Source organism: Grampus griseus, assembly GCF_964374135.1.
Source record: "Grampus griseus genome assembly, chromosome: 11".
Lineage (NCBI taxonomy): Eukaryota > Metazoa > Chordata > Mammalia > Artiodactyla > Delphinidae > Grampus > Grampus griseus.
Window position 1 is genome coordinate 12257166 of NC_139005.1, and position 24368 is coordinate 12281533.

A 24368-nucleotide genomic window follows, 5' to 3' on the forward strand; every position below is an offset into this window, starting at 1 on the left:
ACTCTTCTGGTAATAAGAATACAAAGATGACAAAAACATAACCTTTCCCATTAAGGAGCTCATAATTTAAATGTGAATGGAGTGTGTGTGCGGGCTGGACCACAGGGTGAGGTTGGCACAGAGAGAACAAAAGATAATGGAAAACATATACAGTAAGTGCTCTACTATAGATGAATGAACAAAATGCTAAGGAAATAAAATGGGGAAGTAGTTCAAGTGTTCCTTCAAGTAATTAGACTTGAATCTTCAATGAAGATACATGTTTATCACCAAAAGATGATGCAGAAGGAAACACTGAGAGACTTTTGTGCGGATTAAATATGTGTTATATGCCAAGACATTATGGCCTGGGGGATAAAGCAGTGAATAGGCCACAAAAATCTCTGATGTTTTCGATTGACTTTCTAACCAACATCAAAGGAAAGAAACAACTTGCCCAGAGAAAAGACCTTTCCTGCTCAGTACAGCTTTTGTATGAGCACTCCATCAACTGTTCTGGATGCCACACAACGCAGCGATATCCAAAGTGGGCAGCCTGCAGGAAGATAATACCAGCGTTTCTATTTATATTTAGTTTTTAGATTCTTCTAGTATTTCTATTTTTGTCTATGCACTAACATGAACGTAATTTACAAATTATTATCCATAGACTTGGAGTGCGGACTCAAGTTTTATTGATGTGGGTATTTCATCCAAAAATTTGAGGACCACTGCTCTAGAGTCCTCCGAAGTCCTCAAAACAAAAAGTAATTTGAATTTAACTGTCTTGAAAGTTACTTAACACTTCTAAAATACTAGCAATGGAGGAATGTTACACAGCATTAGGGGTGGCTGGGGAAAGTACTTTTCTTAAAGGCCTTGTAGACAATCCCGGAGGAGGTGCCTATATAATTGTTAATAAAGATTGAAAAAAAAGTTCTTAGTGTTTGCAGGTTTGGGGCGCCGCTGGGAACAACTCTGGTTGTTCAACTTAAATGTTCTGATACTAAGCAGAGTCCAACTGGTTGGACTGCTCGGTGCATAATCCACATGGGCCGCCAGCTTCAGGGTCTGAGCGGAGAAGGACCCGCTTTCGCCCCCCCCCCCCCCGCCCCGAACTGCGCCCGAGAACAGCAAGGCCGCGACCGACCGCTCAAAGTTGCTCACCGGGACTTTTATCCAGAGCCTAGAGCGCTGCCAGACGCCGTGCGTAGCGGGCGCAGGTCCAGCGTCACGTGTTCAAAGAACGCTGATCTCGCGCCTGCGCGCTGCCGTCCTTCTGGCTCCACTAAGCCTCTTCTACCTGGCGAACCCGCCTTCCCGCCGGATCGTCACTTCCGGCGTACGCTCTGCGTGGTTGGTGTCGTCACTTCCTGCCTGTACCGGTGTAGACGGTGTGGGTCGTGGCCGCGGATTCTGCGGTTCTCCCCTCCCCTACTCTCCTCCCTCCCTCCCTTTCCCTCCCTCGACGGCGGTCGGTCGTCTGTCGCAGACTCCCTGACCCGTCCCTAACCCCTTTCTGACCTCGGGGCCACCGGATTGGCCTTTTCCCGTTTCCCGGCCCAACCCCAGAGTCAGGGCGGGGGCCTTGAGGAGGCGGAGGCGGTGCCACGGAGGAGAGAAAAGACCAGACGACCCTCGGCTCCCCCGCCGGATCGCACGGCTCGCAGCCGCCATGGCGATGAGGCAGACGCCGCTCACCTGCTCGGGCCACACGCGGCCCGTGGTGGATCTGGCCTTCAGTGGCATCACGCCTTACGGCTATTTCCTGATAAGCGCTTGCAAAGGTGAGCAGGGCCGCTGATCGGTCCCCTGACGGCTGGGACTGGGCGGAAGGGGAGTGGGGGCCAGCACTCCCCTTTGCCGAGCGGACTGCGGCTCTTGCAGCCTTTGAGGTTAGGGTCCACGGTGGGCTGATGAGGAGAGGAGTAGTGTTAGGGTTTCCTCAGCTGACGCCGAGGGGCTTTACTAAGTAATGCCCCTAACCAAGGTCTCTCATTTTAGCTTTATTGCTATTTCTGGAGAAGCTGAACTGTGCACTTGCTTAGACGCCCCGGCCAGCAGACACCGTAAATCTTTCAAGGATTCGGGAAATGCAGAAACTAGGCCAGGCCTTGTTTTACACCTTAGTTTACAAAGACTTGCTACTCCTGTTATCTCATAGGATACTGTTTGTTGTATGGAATTTTTCATTTCCATTTTTCAAATGGAAGCTGAGACTTACTGTTAAGAAGTTTGTCCAAAATAAGACGCAAATCTAGATTGTTTTGATGCAGATCAGTAGTCTTCTCACCGAATTACAAATGCTTCCCAAAGAGAGTGTCCAGCTCGGTTCTTCAGTTAATTTATTTCTGGACGTTCCTTAGTGATCCCTGTGAGTGAGAATAGTTAGAAAACAAAAGCAGTTTTCCACTTTGTTTTTCAATATGATCATTTTATGTTTGAATCTTAAATTTTAAGTAATCTAAACTTGTAAATCACATGTCTTCTTAAATATCTTTTAGATGGTAAACCTATGCTACGCCAGGGAGATACAGGAGACTGGATTGGAACATTTTTGGGTCATAAGGGTGCTGTTTGGGGTGCAACACTAAATAAGGACGCCACCAAAGCAGCTACAGCAGCTGCAGATTTCACAGCGTAAGTGCCGCCAAAAATGGCCACCTTTGGAGTTGTCTGTGGATTGTGTTCTGAAATGATCAAAACTTCAATCAAAGTATTCATAGAATTCTCACTGCCTGCCATATAGAACACATAGTGTTTGATCTCACCAAAATTCCACCCTGATCCTGCTTGCTTCTTTCTCTTAAATAGTTCTCACAATGTTCAGAGACTTAAATGACTAAATTCTTCATGTCTGGATTGGGACCCAGGAATCGGCATTATTAACAGACACTTCAGATAATGAATGTTGATGGTCATGCTTCCAAATACTGCCCCACATGTGCTGGCTGAGTGGTATCATTAACTCCTATGACTTCCTAGTGCTTAATGACCCCACATTTTTAGCCCAATTTCACTCTCATTTTTGTTAGACATATTTAAAACTCCCCAACTCAATTATTCTTCATATTTTAAGTTTTTTAAGGCTGAAATCTAAATCATTCTTGATTTTTCCCTTCCATCTAGATTATCATCTTCTTTGTTGATTCTACCAGCAGAATGTTTCCTGACCACATTGTTTGTTATGCCTCGGCCACTGCCATATTAGTTTAGGTCCCTAATACTTGTCCTTTCCCATCTGTTCATCCTCCCTGGTGCTGCCAGTTGTATTCGTGAACACAGATACAAATATCGTCATGTCAGTTCTCCATCTCATGATCTCTTGTCTTCCCTGTGCTTTGTCAGTGGTCCATGATGTTGGGTGTACATTAGAAGCTTTTAAAATATTCAGATGCATGTATCTAGAAATTCTGATTTAGTTGGTTTGGGGGTGCTGTCCCGAACATCAGTTCTTTTCCTTGAAGGTCTAGGTGATTCTGATGTGCAGCCTTTAACCACTGACCTAAAGGTTAAATTTCACTTGTTGGCTCTTGAAAATTTGGTCTCATCCTAGTTCATCATTATCATCATCTGGCACTGCACACCGTATGCCCCACAGTCTAGTTATACTAATATTGTTGCCAGAATACACCTTACCTATTCTGATTTTTGGCGTTTGTGTATGTTATTAAAGTGATTTGCGGTGACCCACTTTCCCCATCTGAACATGTGTCATATATAACTTTGGTACCTCTAGTTCCTAATTGTGTTTGTGATTTAGCAGGCACTTAAATGCTTAAACTAAGGAAGGCAATGTCAAGGGCTGTTGCACATGTAATACTCTATTAAAGATTTGAGGCTCTGGAGAGTAAAAGTGGTCTTGTTGATTTTTTTTTTTTTTTAACAGAATTTCACACTAGGGAGCAATTGTAAATGTGTTTGTTGCTCCTTTGTATTAAGCAAATTAAACATACTAAGTTTATTATGAAAAATGAAGGCAGATTGATTGAGTGGTGGATACATGACTATATATTTGATGAAACTCGTAGACCTCTATATCTTGGAGTTAGTTTTACTATATGTAAGTTTTTAAAAATAAAATTTTTAAAATAAGGAGAGGGAGATATAATCCCATGCTTATGTGGGATTAAATTTGAGACGATGAGAGCAGTAAGAAAAGTTGTAAATGTCAGTATGAACTTTTTTTCTGTGATGAATAGATGAATAGATGTTATTATGTTCATGAATAACCATTGTAAGGCTTTGCACGCTGCCCTACTGTGATTGTATGAAGTTCTGGTAAAATAAGGAACTGCTTGGTTTTATGTCAGTCCTGTAATGTCAACAGCTTCAGGTCAAATGTTGCTGTAGATGTCAGCATGTATGCTTATAATGTGACAGAGACTCCTTTGATTGTTAATTATGGGAGGTGAAAAATAGGAAGTAAAAGTGATTCTCAGAGGAGGAAGACTTGAGGAGTGTTGGAAGGTGAAGGTGCCCATTCCTTCTTTTTGCTCACACTGTTCCCTGTGTTAAACTTCTGGCTCTTACAGTACTTATTGACTTCAGTGTCATTGCTTTTTGAGGCCAGGGGCCATGTTTTATATTTTTTTGTATCCCTGGTTTGTTCAGTACTTTATGTTTGTCAAATAAATAACTTAAGGAATTTTTCTAAAGTAGAAGGATAAAGAATGGACAAATTATAGATCTTGGTTTTGCTTCTAAGACATTTGTGTCTGCCATGAGTTGAGCTTTTTTTTTTTTTTTCCCTTTAACTCCTCCAAAGTTTGTTTTTTGCTCAGTCCAGTAGGAGCATTGTCATTGGGAATGAATGTCATTGATTTTATAACAGAGATGGAAAATTGGAATTAAAAGCTCTAGATTTCAGATATTTGGTAAGTGGATTTTACAAATGTCATTATTGAAACTAGGTCCCAGTTTGGTGGTAAGTTAATAGTTAATAAAGTGGTATTTTAAGTTAAATATAATTAGGTAATAAATGTAACAAGATCTTAGACACTATAGACATTAGCATTAAAAGAGACAAGCTTTTGTTTTTTGTTTTTTGTTTTGCGGTACGCGGGCCTCTCACTGTTGTGGCCTCTCCCATTGCGGAGCACAGGCTCCGGACGCGCAGGCTCAGCGGCCATGGCTCATGGGCCCAGCCGCTCCGCGGCATGTGGGATGTTCCCGGACTGGGTACGAACCCGTGTCCCCTGCATCGGCAGGCGGCCTCTCAACCACTGCGCCACCAGGGAAGCCCAAAAGCATTAATTTTAATGGGGCCATATTGTCTGTGTTTGAACCCAGGCTCCATCCTTTAATAGCTCTGTGACCTTGTGAACTTTATTTAATCTCTTTTTTTTTAGTTTCATCATCTATAAAAATGAGAATAGTAATAGTGCCTACCTCTGGTTGTGAATATTAAATAAGTTGATATGTTTCTAATATTTAGAATATTGCCTAAAATCTAATAACTATGTAAGTGTTACATGTGTAGGGTAACACTGGTAGCTACCACCCCTACTAGACCAAAATCATGTGTTATTTTGGAACTTCTGTGCTAAAGCCATGAAACCTTTCGGTTTCATGCAAGGAAGTTTGAGTAGATTTAAATAACAAGAGGGAATAGTTTTGGGTTCTTCCCCCCTCAGTTAAGGCTCTCAGGTGCCATCATACAGTGAGAAAGATGTAAGCGTTTACATTAGCCAGGCCTGAGTTTATGCACTAGCCATGCTGTGTATTTTCAGTTTGATCATGGGATGCTTCTTAAACTTCGGTTTTCACATCTGTGAAATGAGTGTAAGTCTGATTTTTGTGCAAATCAGAGAGATCTTTCTCCACTTACATGCCTGGAGTCTAGCATAGTGTCTGTTACGTAGTAAGTACTCGGTTAATGGACGCTGAGTCTTACCCTTCAATTGCTCTGTGTCTGTCTGTGAGGTGTGGGAGTACGTGCATTCTTTGTTTATTATATTCTTCTCTTTTAATGACTTGAATGGGGTCTGCTGTTATGGAACTTGATCCAACTAAAGAGCTCCCCAGCTTACCTGATTAATCGTAGTTGGTATAAATTATTTTTGGGTGATTGTTTTTGTTCCCTCATTCTTAGGTTTCTCAGAAAATTCATTAATTTCATGTTTATCTAAAGGATAATTTTGTTCCTATTTCTTGTGGAGAAAATATATTCAGCAGAGCCGGTCCGTGGGTCAGTTTAGAATGTTAACTTGAGGTAATTCGGGCAGTCAAGTCAGCTGATGTGTACACTGTCCCTGAAACACCATCCTCTTTATGTCTTTTAATTCATAGAGCTAATGTTAGCACTACATCTCCTGATCCTCTTCTCAGTCCCTCTACTGTCTTCATCTGGAGAGTGCCAAAAGTAAGGAAGATGCCTGTGCTCTGTCCAGACGGTGCTTAAGTAGATCTAGTACAAGTGACTAGAACATGCTCTGTCGAGAGTGCCGAACTCAATTTTACTAGTGTTTCTAAATAGGAGGAAAACAACTAGATGCGTGGGGCTTCTGGATGATACTCCTCCAGTCACTCCAGTGCCTTCCTCCTCACCAGTGAATGGACATGGTCTAAGCAGCATATTAAGATTTTAAGGAGTTTGGGGAAGATGATTGAATATACTTGAAATTAGTATTTCTAAAGACATTGCCCAGAGTTCCTTTGAGGCATGGCATCATATGAACAGGATAGAGGTTTCAGGTACATTTGATGTTTTCTTCACTTTTGACACCTTCTGTTATTGCAGCAGTTTAATCTTTGTCAACTCTTATCACTGATTTCCCTGTGATTAAGAGTAAGCATATGTAAACAAAAGTTAAAGCAAAGCAAAGTTAAACACAGTAATCAGTATAAGCTGAGCTTTGTGGAAAAAACAGAAAGGAATGGTTAATGGAGGCGAGATAAATAGAAGGTTTAGTGAAAAGATACCATTTGTGATCAACCAAGGGTGAGTAGAACTGTGATAGCTGAGAATGTAAAATACATGCTTAATAGAACAATATGAGCAGAGACAGAGGAGCCTGGAAGAAAATACATGGCTTGTTTGAGGAGTGGTCTATAATCTGGTGTGACTAGATTAGGAGAAATAATACAGAATGAGGTGGGGGAAGTAGGGTTGGACCAAGAGAGTTGAATTGGAAACGGGGGAGATTAGAACAGGTTTCCTGTGCAAAGAGAAATTAATATTTGAGGGTTTAGTAGCAGTACCACTCATAGTTGACATTGTTTCTCTCAGAACATATTTACTCAGCTACTCATGACTCAAGTATATAATTTGCAAGGTTTCTATTGTATCATCAGCATTTATTCCTGTTAGATGGTTCATGTTTCTTTACCGTTGCACATGCTATTAATGCTTATCTACAATGGCCTTTCCCTTTTTTTTCCCCTGACGTATTTCTACGTGCTCTTTAAGGCTACAGGTTTTGATGCTTAGAGTTTCTGGACTTTCTGGCGTAATTAGTGGTGTGTTTTTTGTGTTTCTATAGTCATGTGTGTTTGTCATTTAATTATATTTCTTAAATGTATTATTTAATGGATTTTTTTTCCATCTCAGCTAAAGCTAATGCTCTACTAAGGCAGGAACTTTCTTTGGGATCATTTTTTTTCTCCCTTTTGTGCCCTAGTACTGAGTCTAGAGTGACATACTTGATATATTTATTGTGTGTTTAATGAATAAATGAAGAAAAGATACTCCTTGCTTTTCTCTGTTTTTCTTTCTCCACTATTTCATTGTTCACTTTTTTCCTAAAAATAACTGTCAATTACATTAAAATGGAAATCTTTAGGGAGCGTAGCTTGTTCCTCATAACAGTTTCTTTTCCTGGGTGGAAAGTTTTCTTGTTTATTTTTCAATGACCTCTTCTGACCTAAAATGAATTGTTTTTTTTTTCTCCTTCTTTACTGTTTAAGCTTTTTTATTTGGGGAACCCCTTACAGTATTTTTATGAACTATTATTTCATCATTATCCTCCAACGTATACACACACATACGTATGTGTGTGTAATCACATACATATTTTGGGTTGGGTTAGGGAAAATAACAGTTGAGAGATTTAAAATCTTCTCAACATTAGCATTATATAATCAAAGGCTGTTACTTTGTGTGGAAGTTAATTGGACTAGGATTTGAGAATTTAAGAGTCAACTTTGAGGAAGAGATGGGGAGAATATTTTCTTCTCTACTGTCTTGTTTTAAAATTTCATGTAACTTCTGTCAAGGCTTTTCATTCTCCTGTAAAATTCTTTTAGAGGACTTCTTGTTTTTCATTTCTTGTTTCTCATGTACACGAGAGTAAAGAATAGAGAAAAAATATTGGAAAGGTGAAACTGAACTGGTTAAAATGTTTACAGTCTTGCTAAAAGGATATTATGGCTACAGGCTAAAATGAAAGTAAGAATGGATTGCTTCATGAAACTTGTTTACTTAAAATTTGATATTTTCCATTGTCAAAATTAGATTGTTATATTGTTTTTACCTTATCATGTAGTTATATAACATTTCAAATATCTAACTTATTTGGTAATTAATTGTCAAAATTACCACATGTTTATCTTTTAATTTTACTTTTTATTTTTAGCAAAGTGTGGGATGCTGTCTCAGGAGATGAATTGATGACCCTGGCTCATAAACACATTGTCAAGACTGTGGATTTTACGCAGGTATCAGAAAATGTAATTTGTTTTAGGAAGTTAAATTGCTGTTATTATAGGATATGACAATGGTTTTATATTTGATTGGTTTGTATATTTGGTTTTCTGGGGGAATATTTGGTGTATATTGGCTTATATTTGATTTGACTGTAGATTAAACTGTACACCTTTACAGTTGACTCTTGAATAACACAGGTTTAAACTGTCTAGGTCCACTTAACATGGATTTTTTCACTGATAAATACTGCATACTGCAGTATCCCATGGTCCACAGTTGTGGAATCTGCACATGTGGAGGAACTGCATGTGGGAGGAACCACATGTATAGAGGGCTGACTATAACTTATACGTGGATTTCGACTGTGTGGAGGGTGGGTCCCCTGATCCCTTTGTTGTTCAACTCAATGAGTATTTCTTCTTAGTTGATCCTATGAGGCTTTTAAGAACCCTGGAACTCTTGTATCAGTACTTCAGCAATAGCAACAAACATCTGAAAAGCCCAAATAATGGTTCCCAGCCACTTTCAAAAAGGGAGAGGATAAATTTGAGATCATCACAGATGTACTCCTCAGTAGGCAGCCGGATCAGGGCCGCTAAGAGAAGCCATGTGGAGGTGGTATGACATTTGAACTGGGAAGCTTACAGGGCTTGAGAAAGATAAATGCTCTGCAGTATTTTCTCAGGAGTAATTGGTCTGTATGCATCTCCTTGTGACATCTGTGAGCCTTATTTGGATTCTGTTTGGTGTTGAAGAAGTTTCAAAGAGATGTAGCTTTTAAAATGGTTAATCTAGTAAGATCTTACTTATGTGTGTTTTCAGGATAGTAATTACTTGTTAACCGGGGGACAGGATAAACTGTTACGCATATATGACTTGAACAAACCTGAAGCAGGTAAGTGTAATTTATACGTATTTGTGGTTTTGTTTTCTTTTAATTTAAGTAACTTTTCCTGATTAAAGGAATTCATATTTAGTACTCAAATTAGGAAAATAAAGATAATCACAAAGAAAAAAATTAAAATATAGTCCATCATCCAGTATTATTAATTGCTGATAACATCTTTAGCTTTTGGTTCATGTTTTTCCAGTTCTTTTTTTAATGCAGGTATCTTTTGAAATATTAATTTATTTACTACCTTGTGCTTGTATAGCCTTCCTACAATTTAAAAAATTATCATGGTAAATTTTTGTTATGATACTGAGTCTAAAAAGGTGTGTAACAGTGTTAACTACCTTTTGGTTAGAAGGAGTGATTATTATCTGTAGAAGGTGAGAAGGGTAAGAATTCTCAGTGTGTATACATACTTAGACTTTTGAACCACACAGGTATATTAGCTATTCAGAAGAATTTTAAAAATCTGTAATAATAGTTTTTTCATGTCTTTAAATATTCTATTCATTCTTTCTAATGACTGTGTGGCTCTCTATTCTGTGGGTAAGTGAACTAGCCAATCTCCTATTATGGCTTATTTGGTTATTTACAAATTTTCAAGATTATAAGCAGTGTTGTGCTTAACATCCTTATAGTTGCATATACTTCCACAATTGTTTCTGTAGGATACCTACATAGAAATAGAATTGTTGGGACAAAAAGGAGGTATGCTTGGAAGCAATTGATAGATACTACCAAAGGGCCCTCCAGTGAAGTATAAAAATGTATCTATAACTAACCTGTTCTAGCAAACACTGATAACTAGCTTTATCTTTGCCAATTTAATAGAAGAGAAATGATTGTCTTATTAATGTGCACTTGAAAAATTATTCATGAGATTAAAATACTGTTGAATACCATTTTAATGTACTTCTTCTGTGAACCAAGCACCTGTACATCTTTTTATTACTCGTTTTAAAGTTTCTTTATTGTATTCTCAGTAGTCATTTGCTTTTAAATTTTGTCAGTAAGGTTTATGGTATGCACATTTTTAAAAATTGGGTGGTAAAACCTATCATTTCCTTTATGAATTCTCTCATTGCACAGAAGTTGTAAGATATACCTTTTCTTCCCTAGTCAGATATTCACCTCTATTTTGTAGTATTTCAGTGCTTTTCTAGTCACATACTATGTATTTTAAAAGTTACCAAAATATGACAAAAGAATTTTGTTTTATTTATTATATATTAGTTAGGGTCTTAAATTTTGTATCTTGGGTACTACTGTTTATTCATGTCAATAAATTTTTGAAGTTTGTAAGAAAGTCAAAGCTACATTGGAAATTAAACAGTTGTTCTTGAAATATTTTTTCTAAAAGTACTTCTAAGGTGAGGAAACAAACTACCTTTGTGGATTATTGTCCTTTGGCACCTGGTAATTTTTCTCTTCATTCTGTCTAATAACTTTATGCCAAAGCATAGCAAACTACTCTGACCTCACTGAATCAGTGTATCTGTCTGACTCAGCAAGATAGTTCAGGGCTCAGGTAGACAACTTCCGTCGTCTTTTACCTGTCTCAAAGCTGCCTTTTGAAAGTGGCTCTTCCACTGTCTTGCATTGGAAAGAAGAGCAATTAACTGAGCTTTTACTGTCTGTCAGAAACCCGATTAGAAACTTTAGATGATGGCTGCTGTAACGTGTGCATGGTTTTCATCTGTGTCTTGGTAGCAGTGTCTGTCTGTGTTTTGCATTCAGCTCTTGCTATCCACTCAAACATCATGCAGCCAAAGAGTAAGTTGGGATCATAGTACTGTGTAGTGTTGTCTCTTTGGACATATCCACCACTGGCCAGCCTCCAAATTCCCACACACAGAACTTTGGGAATAGAGATATTGTCGCTTGGGGGAATTTAATGTGAAATACCTCTAGTAACTCTGTATTTTTTTTAAAAGGAAAAAAAAGGCAAAAAACGAAACTTTGAATGTATATTCTCATTTGATTCTTATACTCAAATCCAGGGTATAATAACTATTGTTAATCCAGTTTCCAAGTGAAGAAATGTAGTCTTCAAAAGGTTGTGACTTGCCCAAAGTCAAAATTGTGTTGAATGTTATTGCCTCAAACTTTTCCTTTTGCCCAGAGATAACAAGTGGTTTTGTTTTTGTTTTTTAAGTCTTTGGAAAGTCTCGAACAGAGACCGGTTCCCACCTTTTTGATGCTTTTCTCTGCCAACAGTGGCTTGGAAGAGGATCCTAGCATTAGTGTTAGCACTAGAATTAGCTCAGGCTGTCTTGTTCCTGGGTCCATATTCTTATTAAATTATGCCACCTTAGTTATTCTTTTATTTCACTGAAGTACGACAGTGCTTTCAAAAGCAGAAAAGTAAGCTGGAGGGAGTGGTGTATTCAGTCCCATCTACATGTATAGTTCTTGGGTTCCTTATCACGCAGATAAATTTTTGTTTCAGTATGGAAAAACTAAATGTATCCTAGGTAAACATCAAGTTTAAATTGTGGTGCTTTGAAAAGTTGCAGTCTAATTTAAAACATAGTATTTCTTTTCTTTTTACATAGTTGTTCAAATATTGCTTAGTTTTAAAAATCAAATATTAACAAATGTATTTTAAATTGTTTTATCTTAAGACCCTAAGGAAATCAGTGGTCATACCTCTGGTATTAAAAAGGCTCTGTGGTGCAGTGAGGATAAACAGATCCTTTCAGCTGATGATAAAACTGTTCGGTAAGTAATTTTTCTTTAATAATTTAAAGTTTGAAAAATATTTGACCTTAGAGCTTATATTTGAAAGTTTTTTATAACTACTATGTAGGATGAATTGTGTCTGAACATTACAACTTTGGCTGTGCAGGGGTCACATTTTTCCGAAGCTATCCATTTACTGTTATAAACATAGAGCAGAATTCACAAGACAATTAAGACTACTGACACCTTTATACGCAGATGCTCTTAACCTGGGTCAGTGGGCAGACTGGCCACAGGGTGTCAGTAAACCCCTGAAATTCTGTACACAGTTTTGTGAGCTGACACCTAATGTATTTTTCTGTGGAAAGATAACTATCAGACTCACAAAAATCAAGTGTAAGAACCATTATTTAGAGCAACGCTGAAATTGATTAGATTAGGAGTGTCTTAATAGCACAGTTTTGCTGAATCATTTGGGAAGTATATTTAAAGTATTAGTTTTGATTTCATCGACAAGCTACCAAATAATTTGATGTTTTATAGGATCCCAAAATTTCTCAGTATCATCTTTAATTTATGAGTTGGAGTAGAGGTTGTTTTACAATTGTGGTTATTTCATTGGTTAACCTGCAGATGTAATTTAAGCTGTAAGCGTTTTTCTTAAATGAGTAAATACCTCCTTACTGTCCTCTTTTTCTTTTTTTTCTTCAGCCTTTGGGATCATGCTACTATGACAGAAGTGAAATCTCTAAATTTTAATATGTCTGTTAGCAGTATGGAATATATTCCTGAGGGAGAGATATTGGTAATAACTTATGGACGATCTATTGCTTTTCATAGTGCAGTAAGGTATGTCTAAGAAATACCTTCTTTTTCTTTTCTGGTAATACAGGGGCAGTTTAAGGTACTTAAAAATTGGAAGACATATGCTAAGGTATTTAACTCTTTTAAAGGCAAATTTTGGCCTATATTATGTAATATGGAGGGAAGTGTTTCCATACCCAATAATAATGAGTTTTTTAAGAATTTGGTATACTTTAATCAGAGGAATTAATCAAATTAATTTCCAGATATTTAGGACATTTAATGGTAAAATTCACCAATTTTTAATCAGTATTTTTCTTAAAAGGATCACTAGACTGGTGCTGTAGTTTATATTGTTCATTACTCTATAAAACCTCTGTGATCTTGATTCTGCTATTTATTTCACTTTAAAATTTCAGAGAAATTAGTGATTTTTTTTTTTCTGCTTCCAAGTATGGTATAGACCTAATGATTTTTTAAAAAACAGACTTAATTTTTGTGACTGTAAATGTATTAAATGCTGACGTTGAAAACTTAGAAAATATAATTTTTAAAAACCTACAGTCCTACAGCCAGAAGGTTCGTGATAGCTATATTTTTTGCTAGTCTTTTTTCTTCGTGTGTGTGTATTACTGTGGGTTTTTTTCTTTAGTTACTAGTACCCTAATGAATATAACTTTTATTTTTTATATTTTTTGCCGTACGCGGGCCTCTCACTGTTGTGGCCTCTCCCGTTGTGGAGCACAGGCTCCAGACGCGCAGGCTCAGCAGCCATGGCTCATGGGCCCAGCCGCTCTGTGGCATGTGGGATCTTCCTGGACCAGGGCACGAACCCGTGTCCCCTGCATCGGCAGGTGGACTCTTTTAACCACTGCGCCACCAGGGAAGCCCTATTTTTTTTATTCTAAAATACTCTTAGCCATTAAAATTCTTTGCAAACAGTTTTACTAGGTGTTTTGCATCATAGGTTATACTAAATCATGTATCAGTTCCTCTGTTTTAACACTGCAGTGAGATTTGTGGTACATCTCTTAAATGTTTCTTTACAAGAGAATTCTGTAAGTAGAATCATCAATTCAAAGGTTAGGAATGTCATGGCTGGAGCAGTCTGCAGCCTGCGTGCTGCTTTGTCACCTGACCCACCCTGCCTGCCACGGCCCTGGGTGGGTGCCTTCCACACGCTGTGCAATCTGCTCTCCAGTGGGTAGATTCACAGAGAAACATGACAGCAGAACATGGTGTTGGAACAGTGGGGATCAGCAGTTTTTCACAGGAAGCTTTGGGAGATGTTGTTTAGTGTAGTCTGCCTGAAGTTGGAACAAAGTTGAACAAACAAGATGAGTTTGGTGCTTTGGAAAGCGTGAAAACTGCTAGTGAACTCTGTTCTCCTCTATCAGGAGAAGTAAGTGAAATTAATGAAGCCCTTGCAGAAAAGCCAGGACTTGTCAATAAATCTTGTTGTGAAGATCAAGACGACACTGAGTAAACCCTTCAGAATTAGATGAACTAATGGGTGAAGAAGCATGTGAGAAATACATAAAATCTATTGAGGAGTGAAAATGGAACCCCTAAATAAACTAGTTTGAAACAAACAAAACAAAGGGTGGCAATGTGTTTAAAGTTCTTAGTAAACATGCCACTTACTTGATTTCCATAAGGAATATACCACATTATACTCTGACCAGCAGTCCTAACCTTTCCTCTAAAGGGCCATCTGCAGAGCTAAGCTTCACTGAATGGCAGAAGGAAAGAGAAGGCAGTTATAATGGACATGAGCAATTAAGAATGTAAAAGAGTTCATACACACTCAGTGAATTGATAATAATAGTAATGTTATTGATAATAATAATGTTATTGCTCAGAACCATTAAATGATACAACTACGTTCATTGTTTCTGGATTTGGGCAGCGTGCAGCCCTGCTGTAGAACGTTGCCTGAAATGTTGGTGGTGGAGGTTTGCTGGCCTGTTAATATATTCTAACATTTAAGTCAGAAAGTTGCTATTCAGTGATCCTGCGTAAGTCAGCCTTAATTTTCATGCTTTGTAGTGTGTGATGTGGGAATAGGATGGCAACATTTCGGAGCTGAAGTACTCTAACGTTGTGTGTTGGAAACCTTTCAGGATTTTTAGGGTTAGACTGGAAAAGAGCCGATGTCCAAACTCATTGATACTCAGGTGATGCTACTGTTATGCATTGATTTTTGTTATGTAGCTGTAGTCTCGGATTTAGTTATTGTTTTATAGCCTGATAGTTAAAAACTGATCCATTTTTAGCAGTTCTGTATTTCACAGTATTAAAGGTTTTTCCTGTTGCAGAAACTTATAAATTCTCAGCAGTTGAAAATAATATACAAATAATCCTTTATATTAATTACTTACTGTAAAAACTTTTCTATTTACAAATATAATGTATGCTTGTCCTAGAAAAATCAGACAATGCAGAATTAAATTTTTTTCAAAGCAAAAGTCCCAGTATATTAGCCATACTGTTTTAATTAGCCAGCCCAGTCATTTTCAGGAAGGCATTCACTGCACAAAGTGTGGATATCCCTCTGTGGAAGTATCTTTGTATTTTGCAGATGAACTTCACTTGGGCATAGTATCCTTCTGAATTTTTTATTTTTTTGCTAATATTATTTAGAGGGGTTTTTAAAGGTGTTTTTACTCTTTTTTTTTAAATTGAAGTGTAGTTGATTTACAAGGTTGCGTTAATTTCTGCTGTATAGCAAAGTGATTCAGTTATACATATACATACATTCTTTGTTTATAGTCTTTTCCATGATGGTTTATCACAGAATATTGAATATAGTCCCCTGTGCTCTACAGTAGGACCTTGTTGCTATCCATTCTCTATATAATAATTTGCATCTGCTAATCCCAGACTCCCACTCCATCCCTTCCTCCCCGCCCCACAGCCACCAGTCTGTGTTGTGTCTGTGAGTCTGTTTCTGTTTCGTAATTTCATTTGTGTCATATTGTAGATTCCATATGTAAGCGATATCATATGGTATTTGTCTTTCTCTTTCTGACTTACTTAGTATGATAATCTGTAGGTCCATCCATGTAGCTGCAAATAGCATCATTTCATTCTTTTGTATGGCTGAGTAGTATTGCACTGTATATATGTACCACATCTTCTTTATCCATTCATCTGTCGATGGGCATTTAGGTTGTTTCCATGTCTTGGCTATTGTGACTAGTGCTGCTATGAACATAGGGGTGCATGTAGCTTTCTGAATTATAGTTTTGTCTGCACATATGCCCAGGAGTGAGGTTGCTGGATCATATGGCAACTGTATGTTTAGTTTTTTAAGGAATCTCCACACTGTTTTCCATAGTGACTGCACCAAGTTACATTCCCACCAACAGTGTAGGAGAGTTCCCTTTTTTGCACACCTAGAGGGTTTTTTTTTTAACATCACTGTGTTTGACTAAATGAATATTGGATTATTCCTTGAGTTTCAGAGTTTAGGAACAGTTTAAATGTATAATTGTTTCCTTATTTATTAACTAATAAAAATTTATAAATATTATCTAAATTTTTTTTCTAGTTTGGACCCAATTAAGTCTTTTGAAGCTCCTGCAACCATCAATTCTGCATCTCTTCATCCTGAGAAAGAATTTCTTGTTGCAGGGGGTGAAGATTTTAAACTTTATAAGTATGATTATAATAGTGGAGAAGAATTAGGTGAGTTGTCCTCTTTTTCTTAAAATGTAGGTACCTTGATGAAATGTTAGGTTTCAGTGATTAACACCTCAGCCAATTTTTTAGCTGCTACTTTGCTTTTAGCTGTCTTGCTTTACCGTCCAATGAACTTAAACTTGTTAGAATTATACACAAAGAATAAAAGACAATTTTATGTTTTGTTTCTTTGGGAAAACTGATGGATTTGGGTTGGGTAAATCAAACCTTGGTGAATAGACTAAATAGAATCTATTTTAATTGTTTATGGTTCATCCTTTATTGCTTGAATGTAAGTGACTTTTAAAATTTTATTTATTTTTGGCTGCATTGGGTCTTCGTTGCTGTGTATGGGCTTTCTCTAGTTGCGGTGAGCAGGGGCTACTCTTCGTTGTGGTGTGTGGCCTTCTCATTGCAGTGGCTTTTCTTGTTGCGGAGCACGGGCTCAGTAGTTGCAGCGTGTGGGCTCTAGGGCACGCAGGCTTCAGTAGTTGTGGCACTTGAGCTCAGTAGTTGTGGCTTATGGCTCTAGAGTGCAGGCTCAGTAGTTGTGGTACACAGGCTTAGTTGCTCCACAGCCTGTGTGATCTCCCGGCCCAGGGATTGAACCCCTGTCCCCTGCATTGCTAGGCGGATTCTTAACCACTGCGCCACCAGGGAAGTCCCTATAAGTGATGTTGAAATAAGAGATTCTTTTCCATTGTTTTTATTTAATGTCACTTTTCAAAGTTTTAGAATGTTTTGGCCACATGTTTTATGCTCTGAAAAAGAGAAGTAAATTATTTGCCTGGTATCTGAGGTCACAGTTAGTGAATACTGAACCTTGGACCCAGACATTCTTATTCCAAAATCTCATATTCTTTCTATTCTCATGATAATTTTTTACACTCATGGTAACACGATCATGATATTCTCTGGGGGAAGCTAGTATGTGAGTGTCCTTGAGTTGAATAGACATGGAGACAGAACAGGATCACTTGTCTAGTAAACAGCTTTGAAAACTGATAAGGTGATAAGGCATTAGAAAGTAAATGAGAAAAGTTCATAACTAAGGATGTGCCTTAAACAGAACAACACCACTACTAATCTGTACATTTTCTCTTTAAACTCCATATAGGATCAGCATTGATCCTGTATCTTCATGTTCTTTGTGACAGAACTAGTGCACTCTAAGTAGATGGCTGGGAAATGAAGAGGCAGAGTGTGTAAAAGAGCTCCATCTGGTGGCTCTCTATAGTCATAGTAAGAATTGGTTCCCTAGTAAACAGACAGTGAGTTTGGGATTTGGAAATGGGGATTGAATTCACAGACTTTAGATCTGCTTTCTGTAGATTTTAGAGGGATTTTCATTTACTCACTTTCTTTATTTTTATTGGGACATGACGCCTCAGTTTTTTGCATTTTCTTTTTTTAGAGACAGTCTGAAACCATAGTATGTGCTAGGATTGCAAAGGAGTAATCTTACAAAGATATGGTAGACATGATGAACCAGTGTGTGATGAGAATCACTTTATTTTTAATTAGGTATAGTTCTTTGACTTTGCCCTCATGAATTTCACATCTTCCCAATAATGTAGACAATATTTTCTCTAGTGTATCAATACTTAAATGTCATGTTTAAGAATTAAATTATCTAAAAGCCCTTCTCTTCTTTTTCAGAATCCTACAAAGGACACTTTGGTCCCATTCACTGTGTGAGGTTTAGTCCTGATGGAGAACTCTATGCTAGTGGTTCTGAAGATGGAACATTGCGACTATGGCAGACTGTGGTAGGAAAAACATACGGCCTTTGGAAATGTGTGCTTCCTGGTAAGAATTTTTATTCATGATTTTGTATCATTTTGCACTGTTAATTTTTTCAGTATTTCTGTCTTTATAGATTTTAAAGTATATAATATGGTTACAGCAAGGAGAAGCCCGTGACTAATAAATCATCCACTGTGTTCTTTGGTTTAAATTTTTTTGTTGTACGATATATTCTGTTCCTAAATTTTTACCCTAGATCATTTGGTGAATGGAATACTCCTAATTCAAAATTTGCTAGAGGACAGTATAAAGAACTTATAAGTAAATATATTTAATCTCTGAATAATACTACTTAGTGATTCTTACTAGTAAAGTAGACTTTTTTTAATAAAAATACTTAGTTAATGATCCCAGAGTAGTTGTAGTATGGATTTAAAAGTAGGAATCTAAAAGACATACTTTTTTAGAACCACAATTATTAAGAAAGCTGTTCCTCTTACGTTTTGTAGCTCATCGCTTGGCATAGTCTCGGCGTCCTCTTCTTGCTTGTTAAATGCTAGAAATTGCTAGCAATTGCTAGTGATATTATAATTCACATAATCATCATTGCCTTTATTTTCATAGAAGAAGATAGTGGTGAGCTGGCAAAGCCGAAGATCAGTTTTCCAGAGACAGCGGAAGAGGAACTAGAAGAAATTGCTTCAGAGAATTCAGATTCCATCTATAGTTCAACTCCTGAGGTTAAGGCCTGAGCATCAGGCAGATGTACACAACTTATGGACTAAAACAAACAGAGAAAAGCATCAGCCTCCAGAGTTACTCTCTGCTTAAGGCAAACATGAGCAGTAAATAATGAGGAATATGAATTAGCTCCAGTGCTGGAACTAACCAACTTGGTGATACCTGTAAGTGAAAACACAAGAGTATCAGCTGAAGGCGGATGAAGTGATACTCTTGTAGTACGATAGTCTGTTGTCTTTTTCATGAATATGTGCAAACCAACATCCAACTTCTCTTATTACAGGTAGATTTCTTGTAGCTGTTTATGTTATTATGAAGAGGGAAAATATATTGGCCTATTTTTCTGACTTTTCCCTTAAAGCAGAAAGCCATTTTTTTTGCTTTAGTTATAAAGAAGAGGGGGAATACATGATAAAGTAACTGGTTTGATTTCTCTTTCATTGTACACTGCTTCTGAACATCTAATTGTTTTTAGCTGTCTAAATAAAACGCCTCTAAAACAAAACTGTGTTTGTTTCTTAGGAAGCATTGATAGGCTTGAGTTTTATAAATGGAAATTGCCAGAAAGTTTTTCTACATCATAACTATATTGAAAGACAGCCCGGTTAAAGATTCTGTAGTGAACATAAATTGTTTCCTGATTTTGAAATTCAGTTACTTGTACTGGATTTTTGAAATTTTTATGTGCTTTGGTAGGGTTGTATATACCTTTCTTCCTCCTAGACTGGAAAGGGGTACTTGACCTGCCTTTTAAAAAAAACTTTCAGAATAATGACTTATTTAAATGATACTTGCTGGTTAAAAGAGAAAAAAAAAAAGCAATTCAGAAATAGCAGAGGGCTTCCCTGGTGGCGCAGTGGTTGAGAGGCCGCCTGCCGATGCAGGGGACGCGGGTTCGTGCCCCGGTCCGGGAAGATCCCACATGCTGCGGAGCAGCTGGGCCCGTGAGCCATGGCCGCTGGGCCTGCGCGTCGAGCCTGTGCTCCACAACGGGAGAGGCTGCAGCGGTGAGAGGCCCGTGTAACGCAAAAAAAAAAAAAGAAATAGCAGAAAGATACCAGAAAAATCACTCAAAATCCCACTACCCCCCAAAAAATTGTTAAGATTGAGTGAACATTAACACACATGAGTGTACCTCTGAATGTGTATATGCAGATAGATAGGAAAGATTTTATAAAAATGGGGTAATTGTAGACCTGCAATGTTTGTTTTACTTTATCCTTTTAAGTTCAGGTGGTATTCAGAAAGCCTTTTTTTTTTTTTTTAACCAACCTTTTAATAAAATGAATCAACTGAGTTTAGATTTGTGATACATTTATTTTTTAATATGGAAGGAATATTGAACTAGTAGTTTGTAAATACTTTAGAGAAATAAATAACATCTCTGCCAAATTGCTTTTTCTCTATCTTGTGAATGACCCTTGATAACTTTCCTTAAAAGGAATAACCAACCAAAAAATAAGTTTTTGAGGATTTCTGGTAAACTGGCGGAAAGCACAGTAGGCTGTGACTGCCTTAGAGGGCCAAGAGAGGTGTGTCAGGGGAGAGCCGACTGGTAATTCACACGGGGTCTCACAGCATGAGGGTGTTTTCTTGTCAACTTGCTACATGCCTGGTTCTCTGCTTTGCAGCAGCAGTATTGTCAGTGTACCACAGACTCTAATCCTAGTCTGACTTATCTTAAATACAGTTGAGATTTATATGCACCAGGTTGGCATTTTGAAATTGCTTGGTATTTATGAAGTTTATGACCAAAGCAAGTCTCTTCTATTCAGGTTTCATAAAAGTCAAAAGAAAATACAGGGACTTCCCTGGTGGTGCAGTAGTTAAGAATCCATCTGCCAATGCAAGGGACACGGGTTTGAGCCCTGGTCCGGGGAGATCCCACATGCCGCGGGGCAACTAAGCCCGTGCGCCACAACTACTGAGCCCGCGCTCTAGAGCCCATGCTGCGCAACAAAAAAAGAACATGATTCTGTTAACTCAGAGTAAAAAAAAAAAGACAATAAAGGTGCATACTTACACCATCACTGGGTGGCATATAGCTTGAAATCTGTAAAAGTTGTTTTAAGTTTATGAGTTGAAGAATTTCAGGCCATGGAGCTCTGTCATACCATAACTTATACTTGTGTGATTAGCGAGTTCATGTTGGTCAGATCTCTGGTTGACCGTATTGTCAAGTTCTTAGGTTTTTAGATTCTGGTTACCCAGTCAAGTCATTTTAGGTTTTGGCTTTAGGTTTTTAGATTCTGGTTACCCAGTCAAGTCATTTTAGGTTTTGCCGGATTAATGATCGTTAGCTATAATCAAGGTGTTGGCAGAGCTGCATTCCTTCTGGAAACTAGGAGAGAATCTATTTCCTTTTTCCAGCTTCCAGAGACCACTGGCATTCCTTGGCTCGTGGTCTCTTTCTCCGTCTTCAAAGCTGGCAACATAGCATCTTCAAATCTCTGAGTCTCCTGCCACCCTCTTTAACTTATTAAAAGGACGTTTGTGATTACATTGGACCCACCTGGATAAACTCCTCAGTTCAAGATCCTTAACTTACTACCGTCTGTAAAGTCCCTTTTGCCGTGTAAGGCAACATTCGCAGGTTCCAGGGATTAGGCTATGGACATCTTTGGGGGGCCATTAGTCTGTTTACCAGACCTTCTAATGGTAGAATCCTATAGTAGAAATTTAGCAAAAAGTTAAAGTATATATTTACGAAAATTGCATTTGTCAAAGTCTCAAGTGTCCTGTGTGTTTCTAACCCAGTGGTCACTTTTCTCATCTTACTAAACCTTCAGCAGCATTCAATAGTTGTCTGCTTCCTTGTTTTTGAAATACTTTATTTTTTTCACTTCTCTGCAGCTTCTATCACACTCCTGGTTTTACTTAAATCTTTCTGACTGCTTCTGAATTTGCCAATTCCTCCTTTTCTGCTTCAGGTCTGGTCTATACTTTCTAGCTCTGCTCTCCAAAGGGAAAACTCATTGTGGGATTCAGTGTTTTCTGAAATCTTTCAAATTCATATATCCAGCCTGCTGCCCTGAGCACCAGAGTTTAATGGCATAGTTGATGTTCTACCTTAACCTTTAGTAAGCATCTCAGACTTACCTGTGGAAAACAAATCTTAATTTCTCAACCAAACCTATTTCCCCAACTTGTTACCCATTCTGATAATGGGCACTGCCTAAACTGAAAGACATAAAGTCCTTGAGTCTGTTCTCCTATCCCTATTTTTAGTCTATATGTAAGTCCTGTGGGTTCTCCTGAGTCTGTACTTGCCTCATGTCCACTGTTAACACCCTAGACCAGGCTCCCTCTGTTTCTCACGTAGACGGCTGCAGTGCCTTCCTAACTGTCCCCTCTTGCCCCTACTCCCCCACCCTGCCCTCATCCCATCCATTTTCTACACAGTAGGAAAGGTAATTGCTTTAGGGCTTGAAGAGGCTGAGTGACTGTCCCGTTTAAATCCATAGTGTCTTCCTATTATACCATGTTTTTACTATTTTCTGACTCTTGCTGCCTTTATGACTTTTCATTTTTCCCTTGCTTGTCCTGCTCTAGCCTCAGTGGCTTCATTTCACAAGGCCTTTTCACTTGGCTTGCTATTTCTGCTACTGGAGCCACTCTTAAATATATGCATGGCTGACCCTTTCTTGTGATTCAGGTCTCAAGTCCTGTGACCCTCTTGGCACTTGCTATTTTGCCCTATTTTATTCAGAGTTCTTACCAGTCTGAAATTACCTCGTGTATTTTTTGTCTTCACCAATATTGCTTTGCTTAGAAAGGTGGCTGGTACATCATAAGTGCTCAGTAGATGTTGAAACAAGTCCCTAAATGAGCACCAGATCTTACCAGACCAGTAAGATTATTTTTCAGTTATGCAGCAGACCATCCCCTCCACTGAAGAGTCAGACGTGGCCGGAACCTACTCAGAGCACTTGCCTCTCCAGTGAATTCATGTACAGCTTTATCGGAGTTGAGGTCCAATAACCTAGGAGGACTTCAGCTTGTGTGATACAGTCTCCCCATCTCCACCCTGCTTCCCATTCCATTCTTCCTCTGGCACTTCCTCTCTGTCTTAACGTCATGGTAGCTCAAATCCTGCCTAAGTTTTAGTAATTTACCCTACGAATCATTGCGTCTCCATGTCATCTAGAGGTTTCTTCTAAGAAACCAGGGTTGAGCGCAGTCAATTCTCTTGAGAATTTTTCATGTCAGTAAAGTTCAACATATTCGTTTTAATGTCTACAAAATAGTAAAGACGTACCATAATAACTTAAAGGTTACATGTGTTAATAGTTCAAATTCAATGGAATTATTAATTTAGCTGCCTGGTTTTGAGACGAAGGTGGAGGCAAATGGATGTAACTGTTCAGGGTGGAGCAACAGAATGGGGAATTGAAAATGCAGACCAAGGGGAAATATTTCTCTTGTAGGAACCTTATGTTTTACACCTGAATATTTTCGGACAAACAGTGATTCTGTTGAGTTACATGTGGGTCTCACACTAGGGGGATTCCTGAAGAAAAAGAATCACTGGAGGAAGAACATTCTCAGATAGGCTTAGCTTTTCTTTGCTTAGCTATAGGAATGCACAGTGTGACAGTGTCACCTAGATCAGTGTGACTTTAAAATCAACAGGGTTCTTGGAGAAACAAATGAGGCATCTAACAAATTTACCTATGGAAACAAGGCCGGAGTGTGCATCTAAATGATAGCTAATGAACAGTAACCGTACTTTATAGGTTGAATCACTATATAATTAATGAGAGAATGGAACTTGGTCAAGTGGAAAAGAACTGGTGAAAGTTTACAGATGTGTGTAGAAATAGTATTTTTTTAATCTCTCCAATAACCCAGTGGAGATAGGTAGTATCTACATTATACATATGGGAAGCTATTTTAGAGGTTAAATGACTTGTCTAACGAGTTTGGCTTCAAAGAAATAGTTGGAACAGTAAGTGTGTGGTCTGTAGGTTATATTGCCTGGGTTTGAACAGATTTGGTGGGGAGGGATCAAATAATTGATGGAATGGGCTTAACTCATACGAAGCACTTAATATTAGCTAGTGTTATGTATTTATCAGTGATTTCCCAACTTTGGGATTTGGTGGAAAAATAGATTAAAAAGGCAGGGGGCATTAGGTGGGGGTCGGTGGCAAGACTGAGTGGTCTGCCTCTAATTTTGCCAAGTGAGGCTAT

At 38.3% G+C, this 24368-nt stretch overlaps 1 protein-coding gene across 2 annotated transcripts; it reads left to right on the plus strand.

Moving 5' to 3' along the window:
• The first annotated feature begins 1337 nt into the window (after nt 1-1337).
• Nucleotides 1338-20452, plus strand: STRAP (serine/threonine kinase receptor associated protein). Of its 2 annotated transcripts, none has more exons than XM_082666809.1 (9): nt 1338-1766; nt 2484-2619; nt 8556-8637; nt 9449-9521; nt 12143-12239; nt 12912-13049; nt 16558-16694; nt 18348-18497; nt 19062-20452. In XM_082666809.1, the coding sequence occupies exons 1-9, from the start codon at nt 1655-1657 to the stop codon at nt 19184-19186; spliced, it is 1050 nt and encodes a 349-aa protein (XP_082522935.1). In that variant the 5' UTR covers nt 1338-1654; the 3' UTR covers nt 19187-20452. The 2 variants fall into 2 exon arrangements, with proteins under 2 accessions (XP_082522935.1, XP_082522934.1); XM_082666808.1 differs by having other exon boundaries at nt 19059-20449.
• The last annotated feature ends 3916 nt before the right edge of the window (nt 20453-24368 follow it).

Bases quoted from the DNA above. Each gene is read 5' to 3' on its own strand.
- STRAP (XM_082666808.1), top strand. From the start codon at position 1,655: ATGGCGATGAGGCAGACGCCGCTCACCTGCTCGGGCCACACGCGGCCC. The intron at 16,695-18,347 runs GTGAGTTGTCCT...CTTCTTTTTCAG, and splicing joins TAATAGTGGAGAAGAATTAG to AATCCTACAAAGGACACTTT. The intron at 18,498-19,058 runs GTAAGAATTTTT...TTATTTTCATAG, and splicing joins TTGGAAATGTGTGCTTCCTG to AAGAAGATAGTGGTGAGCTG.